This window comes from Amphiura filiformis, chromosome 1 (assembly GCF_039555335.1).
Source record: "Amphiura filiformis chromosome 1, Afil_fr2py, whole genome shotgun sequence".
NCBI classification, from domain to species: domain Eukaryota; kingdom Metazoa; phylum Echinodermata; class Ophiuroidea; order Amphilepidida; family Amphiuridae; genus Amphiura; species Amphiura filiformis.
Window position 1 is genome coordinate 73,755,144 of NC_092628.1, and position 11,482 is coordinate 73,766,625.

At 38.4% G+C, this 11,482-nt stretch overlaps 1 protein-coding gene across 2 annotated transcripts in view; it reads left to right on the top strand.

The window, feature by feature from the left end:
* Positions 1–10,043, top strand: part of LOC140153034 (terminal uridylyltransferase 4-like) — a 34,881-nt gene extending 24,838 nt beyond the window's left edge. The window contains exons 12-22 of one of the 2 annotated variants that reach the window (XM_072175630.1): positions 78–329; positions 996–1,109; positions 2,776–2,853; positions 3,275–3,506; positions 3,659–3,744; positions 4,359–4,542; positions 4,909–5,075; positions 5,886–6,251; positions 6,833–7,084; positions 8,839–9,164; positions 9,908–10,043. In XM_072175630.1, coding sequence (XP_072031731.1) covers positions 78–329; positions 996–1,109; positions 2,776–2,853; positions 3,275–3,506; positions 3,659–3,744; positions 4,359–4,542; positions 4,909–5,075; positions 5,886–6,251; positions 6,833–7,084; positions 8,839–9,093 — 1,986 coding nt within the window. In that variant the 3' untranslated portion in view covers positions 9,094–9,164; positions 9,908–10,043. Of the gene's footprint in view, positions 1–77; positions 330–995; positions 1,110–2,775; positions 2,854–3,274; positions 3,507–3,658; positions 3,745–4,358; positions 4,543–4,908; positions 5,339–5,885; positions 6,252–6,832; positions 7,085–8,838; positions 9,165–9,907 lie in introns of those variants that run through there. The other variant, XM_072175639.1, reaches the window with a different exon arrangement.
* Positions 10,044–11,482: the final 1,439 nt, after the last annotated feature.

Below are 11,482 nucleotides of genomic sequence, written 5' to 3' on the forward strand. Positions count from 1 at the left end.
AAAGAAGTAATACAAATAGTTATTTTGCTTGATATGTTTGTTTAACCTATCATACACAACTTTCATCAATTTCACAGAGCCTCAACTTCCCAGACATCGTTGAGAAACTTGCCAAGATCCTGAAGAAGAATCGCAGTCTGTACGGCATCACTCCAATACCAACAGCCAAAGTGCCCATCGTCAAATTCATTCACAGACCTAGCCGACTGGAAGGAGACATCAGCTTGTACAATATGCTAGCACAGGTCAACACAAAGATGTTGTATTGTTACTCAGGTATTGATACAAGAGTGAGACAGCTGGTGTATGCATTCAAGCTATTTGCTAAGGTATGTCTCAAGCATAAATGAAGAGGTATAGATAGTGCACCAATGGGTCAAGTCCTCATACTTTGTATGTAATGACAGTTCTCGCATATTCATGAGGGCTGAACGTTCTGGTGTAGCATTTTCATCTTTTCTTCATTAACAGATGATGCTGGACTTTGCCACTTGGTGCAGTGTCTGTTTGTATTATTTTTAGTCTATGGTTTCAAGTCAACACATCAACTCGTTTTCTTATGGTCCTTACAATCTCTTTTTGACAAAAAAAAAATTCTCCAGGTGTGTTGATGCAGGTGGTACCATGATAATTAAGTGCAGGCCTTTATTTGAAGCTTCATAACACACAGGTTTTTTTAATTTTTTGATGTACCAATTCAAGCATGTTTGCTTTGTGGTAATTCATGTTTACATGACAGTAGATTTTTGAGAGCTGATCTGCTTTTATTCTGGGTAGGTTGAAGATTGGAACATACTGTGTTGAAAAAATACCCACATCATTTGATGAAGAAAAAAAAATTCATTCAGATCAACAAAGACACCGAAAAGTTTCTTGACATTGGAGGTATTCTATTAATATGAAACAAAGTGTTACATAGTTGTTACTATTGGTTTCAGGTCAGTATTTACAATGCTCTATTTATGATACATTTCTACCTCATACATTTCTTTCAGATCTGTGATATTGGAGATGCATCTAAAGGCAGTTTATCTTCATATGCATACACTCTGATGACACTGTTCTTCCTACAACAGAGGAAACCACCTGTCATTCCAGTTCTACAGGAGGTAAGACTTCCAAACATATGATATGATTAAGCAAATTAAGTTATTTGTTTATCATGTATTTATTACCCTAGCCCTTTAAAACAGCTTGAATATACTGAAAGTTCTGTGGTAGTGGGACTTGGTTCATTAGGTATGACTATTTTTATTTTTAAAACAATGAATACAAACAAGTCCTTTTAGCCCATATCCCGAAATGGATTTTGGCGACAAATGATGCATCATGTGTTGATAGTATTTCATTCGTTGCTTTTAATAACTCACAGCTGACATGTTATTCTACTCAGCCCTCGAATTAAGGATCTGAAGGGGCACGGCAACTTTTTTAGGGCAAGTTGATAATTGCCGTGGATTTTCACTGAAAAGGCAAGGCAGCACGGCAATTTGTAATATTTCAAAAGGGCATCAAGGCAACTGTTGAAAATTTGAGAAGGGCACCAAGGCAATTTTTCAAAAGTGAATAGATGCATTACCATCACTGAATTCGACACCAAAGTAAAATTTGACTCACAACTTTGCACTAAAACTAACCCCATTGCTTAAAAAACCCGCTTTATAATACAGTTTAATTTACTTAAATTTTGCGATCCCTAGTTCTGAGCTGCAAAACTGACTCGAAATGTAGCGATGAAACAGCTGTAACTTTGGTAATAATATTGATCAAATTCGCCGGGATAAAAACTATTTCGTGCAAAACATATCTAGAGATGGGCTCACATGTACAAGATAAGACGCTACCGGAAGGGTATCGCCATCGGTTTGCAATGGGAAGTCAATGTTTGATAATCGAGAGAATAATTGATTTGCCCAGCGCTCAGATTTTGTTCACAACACGAGGTCGAGGAAGCTATAGTTACTAACAGCGTTTCTGATTGGTCGATAATGCGTTGAAGGTATTTCTCTGACCAATCGAGAAAATGAAGTCAGATTTCTAGTAACCAGATAATGTATAAGCCGATGTGATTGGCTGAATATGTAAGCTTACGTAGGGGTAATGAATATTAATTCACAACAAACTATTGTGTATACTGTGATTGATAGCTGGGTTACGATGCTCAAAATAGCGATCGTGTTCAAGATTTTCGATTTAATTTTCCACAATTTTGCTGGGATTTAACCAGTACTTGTTAATGATTAAAGGGGCAGGGCTGGCCGGCTAGGGCACCCACGGCAACTTCATTTAGGGGCACGGCAAGTGACTGCCGTCGGTAAAGGACATATTTTGAGGGCATTGCGGCAATGGGGGTGGGCACCCACGGCAATATGCCGTCGGTGCCGTGGGTTAATTCGAGGGCTGATTCTACTTGGTTACTTATACCATTTTTCATGTTGGGGAGGCAATAAAGTCAGTGCAGATATCATTGGGTGCAGCTTCAAATAGTTGCCGTACACATCCACACTTTTAAAGATGCCTCATAGATGCGCACTGCGCACACAAATCAGCTGCCTCAACGGGGTGACTTCACTGCCTTGCCAAGTCAAAAATGGTATAGTAACCTAATTCTACTCTAACTGGATTCTTGGAAACACGTGTTCACACAATGTCTGCTAGCATATAAATACTGTGTACTTTGAAGCTAAATGTGTCAGTATTCTCATCCAAATCAAGTTAATTTGTTAATAAATTTACATGAATTAACCAATTGCATATTTGTTGTTGTGATTGTAGTTATACACAGGCAAAGAGAAACCCAAAGCCATGATGGAAGGACGTAATGCTTGGTTCTATGATGATGTGAGAAACTTGGTAAGTTACCTAACAGAGTATTGACAATTACCGTTAATGGCCAGTAGTGCTTTCCTCTCTTTTGTTTTTTGCAATTTATTTTTGTGATTTGATTTTGATGTTTCACCTCGAATGTAGGCCTATCTTTCAAACAGTTTATGTGTTTAGTACTACATGTATAAGTCCTCACATTTAGACACCATCAGCAGGGTGTGCAGGGACCTACCTGTCTAGCTGATGGACCTTGAACACAAGAAGAAGTTAAATTGCCCCAGTACACTGGATTCAAAACTGTATCACAGTAACCCAGAGAATAGTGAATGCTATTTGGGGTAGAACACCACCGTGCTAGATAACTATGGACTCATCTAAAACCAAAAACATGTTAACATTTTTTTCATGACTAAGCCGTCTTGTTTTTTGTTTGTTTGTATGATTGCAGTCAAGAGTTTGGAAAGGCTACAGCAAGAATCGTGAGTCAGTTGGTCAGCTGTGGTTGGGCATGCTGCGTTTCTATACTGAAGACTTTGACTTCAAGAAGCATGTCATCACAATACGTCAAATAAAGCCGCTCACAAGATTTGAGAAGATGTGGACAGCTCCTTCCCGTGGCTTTGCTATTGAGGACCCCTTTGATTTGGATCACAATCTTGGCGGTGGAGTGTCACGTAAAAGTGAGTCTCAAAGAGATATTGTCTAATTTAGTAAATTCTCATGAATGCAATAGAAAATACAAGTGGTTTAGATATTATCTCCTTGATTGATTGTTTAAATGTTCATTTTATTTTCCTTTTCCCTATTTCATGATTATTCTTACTTTGATTAGTGGCAACCTATATGATGCAAGTGTTGAGGAAGACCAGAGAGAGATTTGGCTTGCCCAGGAGAATACCACCCTATACAGATGACTTTGTAAGTACATGCAATTTGGAGAATATGATGTGTTGGTTAGAGAAAACTTGCTAGTGGTGGGTGGATGGGTGATGACTGAGAACAGATTTTTATATGAAACTGTAACACTTATAAAACCAAACTTGGATTCTGTTGTTCATGTGGTCATTTGGAATAAGTGGAAGTAAACCATAAGATAGCTCCCTCAAGGAAAGTGTTTTAAGCTGCGGGAGTTCTGGTCCCCTAATGAAGATTGTTATCACACCTGAAGGTGTGAGGCAGTCAGATACAGGTGTAAAAACCCTTATCCAATTATTGTGCTTATGCTGTAAAATTATACTTTTATATAAAAAATGGTCACACAATATCATCAAATCAAAAATTTGTATGTAATTCACTTCCTTTTGTACTGATGCATTGCTGTAAGAAGAATCAGATAAGCAATTCTCACCACCATTTAATGATTGTATGATTAGGATTACTCATGTGAACTCAACCACTTACCACTGCAGTGCACAAACTGGGTAAAGGGCATTGAATATTGTGAAAATCTGAACTTACTCCTGCTCCTAATTCCCTCTTACCATTTTTGTTTTGAACTTTATAATTGATTATCTTGGTTTTTGTCTATATAGGACTACTTCTTTGATTTAGAGTTTCTAAGTGATGGCAAGGCACCGCCCAATGATAGAGGCTGCCGTGTGTGTGGAAAGATTGGTCATTTTGTCAAGGAATGCCCAAGGCGAAGGCCCAAGAGTGGAGATTCCAATGATAAGAAGAAAGAGGATGCAAGAGGAACACCATTCAAACATACAAGAGGTAAAAGCATTTCAAATAATGTAATATAACATAGATTATCCACTTTGTTGGCCTACTTTTATGTCATCACAAGCTTCTCTGTTGCAAACACATTCTGGTTCTAGATAAAATAACAGTAAAATCCAAATTTATAAATATAATTGTGATCCCAGTAAACTGTTTTGGACAAAATGATCCATTGGACTTGTGAAATGATTTTAAACTCAAATGTATCTTTAAAAATGTATGTAAGATTACCATAAAACAAAATTTGGGCAAAAATTTAAAAACGCACAATCTCTTCTAGTGACTTCTGCTTTATCTATCCTTCCTTTTTATTCTGTGTGATTTTACAGTTTCTGTATATTTTGCTTTTTTTTCTTGAAGATGCAAGTCCAAAGAAGCCTGAACCAAAGGGCACTCCACAGAAAGTGCCATCAGACAATACACAGTCCAACAAAGAAACCCCAAAGAAAGCTGCCCCAGAAAAAGAGATCCTCAAACGGGACACATCACAGCAGAAGACTTCTAATGGGAAAGCAGCTGCCACACCAGTAAGTGTAACACCTGTAATGTCCAACAGCAAGGCAGCACAGATTCACAACACCAGACCAGCAACATTAACTCCTACTACTAAACCACCATCATACCGCCCAGCACTAGTACAGTCTCCGTCACAACGACAGGAGCAACCCAAGCGTCCGCTGGTAATAAGGGAGGTAGCGCAGGGGGAGCTGGGAAGGAGGCGGGTGATAGGACAACATCCTCAGAGAAGCAAAGGACAAGTAGTATAGGCGACACCTGGGAACAACACAAGGTGTGTACAAGTGGTGTGTTTTAGGTGGTTGGTTGGAGTGTGTATGGTCTTGGCAAAGTGTTTATAGTTATCAGTAACCATTAGAGTGTATGGTCTTGGCAAAATGTGTATAGTTATCAGTATTCATTAGAATGTATGCACAGTAGTAAATGTTTGTGATAATACCTCAAGAGCTGCAAAACAAAAGTTGAGTGTTCAATATCCAAAGAATATGAACATAATACATGTCACCAATGCTGTAGTTTACTTTGAAGGAATGCATGGAGTATGATAAGATAAAGAATGTTAGAGCAAAGGCAGGTTACTCCAAAAATATTACTTGAAGACCTGTGTTGGATCAGTAAGAATTGTTTGTTAAAAAGTAAACACATTTGTATCCGTTGCACATTATATTTATTCCCAACTGTGATAAATAAATATTTCCAATGTCAATTAGGAACATCATATTTGGTATAATGCTGTAATTGTAGAGGCCTTTATCAACACAACGTCACTTTGCTTACTGTGTTCTTTTTTTCTTTTCTTTTCTCTGTGTTTATCAAAAAAGACTGGCAAGAAGACATCTAAGAAGAAGAAGAAAAAGTCACAGGACGAATCTGTACCGCAACAGCAAGCTACTGATAACCAAACCAAAGTTCCAACTTCGCAGTCAGCGACTCATCCACAGGCAGCAACACCAACAACACAAGCGTCTCCTGCTACAACACAAGCCTCTGCACAGAAAACACCTGCGCAAAAGACTAGCCAACCTGCTGTACAAGCCTCATCAACCAATCAGAGGGCAGGGATACTCCCTATCAATCATTTGAATCAGGCTAATAAGCCTACTTCGGCACCAGGTGGATATCCCAAGGGAGGTGGAAACCAAAAAATGCAAGGACAAGGAATGCAGCAGCCGTTTAAAGGGCAACAGGTACTGGTTACTTTGTCAAAGATTGTAAATTAAGGATTTACATTAAACTCAACAAATTTTGAGGGCACTTAAATTTACAAAATTATATAAAAAGTGTAGTTGCTTCATTACAAGCTCTAATGGCATTGGTGTATAATTTTGCTCTCCACAACCACTATTTCTCGCCAGAATAATTTGCAGTTGTGACTTGAATTTGTTAAAAAAAATTACAGATTTATAAAGTCACTCTATTGGGTAAAGTCATGTGTCATTCTGAGTAGTTGGTGTCATTTGTTCCACATATTTTCCCTTTGTATTCATTGCTAAGTTGATTGATATCTTTTATATTTAAATAAAGAGAAAAGAGGTAATTTAAGAACATTTTGTTTCTGTGATCGAAATTTTTTTTCTCCAAAACTGATCATTTTTGCCCAAATTTGACTTCACAGATGGATTCATAAAGTCAAAATATGTATACTTTTTTATACTTTAGACCAACAATTTAGAAGTTATGAGACCCCCAAAGTTCCAGGTGTCCAGGGTTAAGATCACCCTTAATTATTTACTGTTCATTCATGTGAATAAAATGTGTTTTGTTACAGGGGATGCAGAAAGGACCCCAAGCTGGGCAACAACAGAAAGGCCCTCAAGGAACTCCACAAAAAGGTCAACAAGGTGTGCAGCAACAAGTTATTGGAGCTCAGAAGGGAGCTCAGCAACGAAACCAGCAACAGCAGGGAATGCAACAAAGGGCCCCTCAGGGAATGCAGCAGCAACAGCAGCAAAAGAATCCTCAAGGAATATTGTCTTGGATGCCGCCAGGAATGATCCTACAACAACAGAAGGGTCCACAGGTAGGTGTTCTTGCATTCAGGACAAAGTTTGAAGTCTTTTCCATCTGGTGATGGTAACACAATGATAGGATGTTGGAGGTGTCCTTGTTTGTTGTAAACTTGCAGATGGTTGAATTCACTTGGATTATACACTGTTGAATTAGACTGCTGAAAGCACCATAAGCTGTCATATTAAAAGTCATCTGCATAGTTACTTTGTTTTGCAAGTTTTCTAAAAGTCAAACTGGATATTTTATTTGCAAGGTAATGTTGAATTTCAGGATACCTATCGATCATATGTTATGTCAGAGGCATTGCAACTCAATATTGGGATTTTGCTATGGTAAAACGATTTTGGTCAATTAGTACACAGAAAAGATGGATGTTAAAGTTTGCAAAATGAGACTTTTAACATTATGTATTGTCTAGAATGGCCTGCACGCAGTTGAGCGTAGTACTTACGCTAGTTGTGCTTTGCGTAATGCGAGACATGGCGCACGCTTATGTGAATTTACCCTAGCGTAAGTTTGGACTTTGATGCATGCAGTAACAAAAAATGAATATTCGCCAATTATAAGCCGAACAAACTTTAGAGGGTGCAACAGAGCATTAATGCCCAAAATTTAAAAGCTATATAATTTATGAACAATATACACTACACATAAAAAATACTACTACAAGGGGTTTTCAACATATAAGAATCCTAACAATCCTAACATGCACAATTTTGTCCTTATATCACTTTTGGATTTTTAAACCAAATGTTATCAAACCTCTTCTGTGATTGGCAGCTGCATAAGGCATCTCTTTGATAGCTGATAATGCCCAGCCATTCAGCAAGTTGCTACTAACTGACCTTGATAGGCTTGAATGAGCACTGTCATCTGCTACAAAACCATCACACTCAAGGACCTGGTCACTACATAATGCTACAGGGAACACAGTACTTTGACAATAGAATGAAAGACTCATTATTGATTAGGCGCGGATTTTAAAAGAACAGCTCCTGTGCGTGTATAGCAAAAAATTGGAATAGAATGTTTGGAATTTTGTAACTAGAATACTAAATGCATTTTGCAAAATGTACTCTGACAAATCCATAAAGCATTTTATTAGCTTTAATTTGACATATTGCTTGACATGTTTGGAATTATGGTAAATCATAAAAAAAAATTATTATCGCAAATTAATTAATCAATATTATGTCCATTAATTAAAAAAATAAATACAAATATGCAAATTTTCTCTGACAGAATTGTAGGATTTGACAAGAGTCAATCTTTCTTGTAAGTTTTATTTTTATAACATATTTACTTTTGACGAAAAAAAAAATCATATTTTTCATACATTCCTTTTAATTATGCTAATTATATGAAAATGAACGAAAACATGTCAAATTTTGCAACCTTATTAAAGATCAGAGTTTGATCAAAAAATGTTGTAAGTGACATCTTTCACTTTAATCTAAATTATGTGTCAATCTGTCCAAATTTCAGTTTTGGGCATTTATGCTCTGTTGCACTGTAGTAAGGACAAAGCCTTATCTCAATATGTTTTGACAAGTATTTGAGAACATGCTTATATGTAATATGTGTGTAATGCAATGTCTTCCAATTATCATTTGATTTCAGCCTTTGTGGAAATTACTGGTGGTAAATTATTTGGGTACACATAGGTGACAATCCTATATAGTAAATTTTCCAAAGTGTTACCTATACTAAATCTATGTGGAATATTGACTCACTGACCCCTTTTCTGTTATATCTGCTCTATAGGGAATCCAACAGCTGCAGCAGCAACAACAACAACAAAAAGGTCTAAGCGGAAACACTCCAAACCAGAAACCATATCAAAACATACCGTCACCTCAGAAGACACAACATTCTAACCCTAATCAGAAATACCCCAGCAGAAAGCAGACCAGAAAACCCCTCAGCAGTCGGCACAAAAGATGCCAACACAGCAAGGGCAGAAACAGCAAGGCACAAATCAGAAAGGTCAGAAGAAGAATGCACAGAAACTTGCACTAAAGCCTGGAGATCCTCCTGTACCATCATTAGCACAGGGAATTGGTCAGAAGCATGTGCCATTTTCAAAAAAGGTAAATGGGTTATATTTAATCTTTTTTGACTGTTTTATCACAGATTAATAAATAAACAGATAGGAATTTTCCATGCCTGTGCCCTCTAAGCTTACTCAAATTCAACTGATGCCGGTACATCGTTCAGACCTGGCGACATCACGCGAAGTTTCTTTTGTGCACACTCGCGCTATTTGCGTTCTTTTTGAGTTTGCTCACGCGGTACCTGACTTAGCGTCGATCCCCATGGGCAACATGCCAAGTTTCCACGGTATGAGTTTTATAAACACCTGTCAATGGGAGACATACGTGAGAAAATCATGGTCGCTGATGGTGTTGATAGATCGCATGTGGCATAAAAACACATTGTAAACAATGTGCGCAGTTGGTTGTGGGGACTCATTCTGCATAGGTAGTATAAGAGTCTGGTAAGGCCAACAAAATTCAAATGTATGTGTCCGGGTTAGTCACTTCCATGTTTGCCATTGGTTATACTTTTGTCCATGCTTTTGTACACACTGTGAATCAGGGTGTGTAACAGTGGCACACAGGAACTGTGATTTTGGTGGTGTAGGGTATGTCCGGGGTCCACAGAAAACCCAAGGCCTAAGAACTTGGTGAAAATTCTAAAACACAAGGCCTGATGAATCACACCAGAGCATTATGTGTAACAAAATATTGAATACCGTAGTAAAGGTATCAACCAAGCCAAGTATTGTCAAATCGGATATGAAATACCTGTCTTAATTCTGCCTCCCCTACAGCGTTTACCTAAAGCTCCAAACCTCTCACAAGAGGAACAACAGGAGAGCAGGAGAGCCTTACTGCAACAAATGGGTGGAGGTCTGATGCAGATGCTTCAAGCTGACAAGGCACAGCGTAGCGCTCTCAAGAAGGCTGACTTACATCAGCAGGTAGATAGCGTGAATCCATTAGCAAGGAGTGCTCAACATCCGGTTAGCAACAAGGGAGATCAGCGAGGGCAGGCTTCTGTTGGTAGTAGTGGTGGCAGCGGAGGAGGAGCTTTCCAGAAATACCCTGTGCAGCCTCCACAGTAAGTAGATCGAATTGGTATTTTGGCATTGCCCATCAAATAACTTTGATTGTTGGTTTCATGAATGACAGAATGCTTTGATCACAAGATTGTCCCCAACAGTGCTGTCTTGGGCTTGTGAGATTTACCCAGTTGACTAGGAACTTGCTTGGGCCATTGATCAGCTGTGCTTCAGAAGTGGATTTGCTTGATTCAGCATGATGAGCTAGAATTGCATAGTTTTGTGTATTTTTATATTCATTATTATTGTTGAGCTAACAAAGTTTGACGTAACAAATATACTTAAACTGGATCAAAATGATGCTATTTCATGAGGTCATTGATCCCAGATACAGAGTGGGGAAAAAGTGGGGAAATGTTTTAGGGGTAAATTTGTGCAGAGAGTGCCTCAAGGCACAGTTATAGTACAAACACAAAATTACACTAAAATGTTTACACATAACAGAAATATGCCTTTTTTTTCTTCCTCACGAACCATTGTGTGTTATGCCTTAATGCACTTTCAAGTTGGTATGTTTATCCAGCCAAATCTCTCCATTTGAAAGTAAACAAAATTAGCAACAATAGTTTTTTAACTTAACATTGTAGTCATATGAGGGTAAAATCAAACACTTTTGGATTCCTTTGGGCTTTACATGCCTGGCAGTTCACATCACTACTTTGAAAATCTTGACTGCAAAGTACCACATTGTTTGACTTTGGCAAGTCATGAATAAATGTTTTTCACAATTGAATGATTCATCTTTTGAAATGTTTATTTCTACAGAATACAGCAACATGTTCCTCAACCAACAAGCACCAATGCCAGTAGTCCCAGGAAAGTAACATCTGCTCCTGGTCCAGCTACTCTTCAGTCAAACCTACCTATAGGCCATAATGCTGGAGACTCCTTCAACCAGCAACCAGCACCGGCTGATCTCAGCTTTACATCCCCTAAATATCAAACCTATGAAAGTCCTCAGAGGTCTTCTCCATCTGTTATCGGTAGAAGTCCACATAAATTCCCTGTGCAGCCATTTGCCCAGCATTCCCCAGGTACCGTAGGCATCGGACACCAAAGGATGCCAAGTCAAGGACTGAATGCCACTGATATAATGTCCCAGCCACCGTCCAGTATTTACCAACCAATGAGGTATTCCAGTTTCCCCAAATCAGAAATCTCTCCACCAGGTGGCATATCTGCGATGAGTCATAACCAATCCAGGTTCCCAGGTGGCACACAATCACCAGTAGAAATCAATCAATTCCAGATGCCCAGAGAAGAACCAGATTTGCCTGTTTTTGG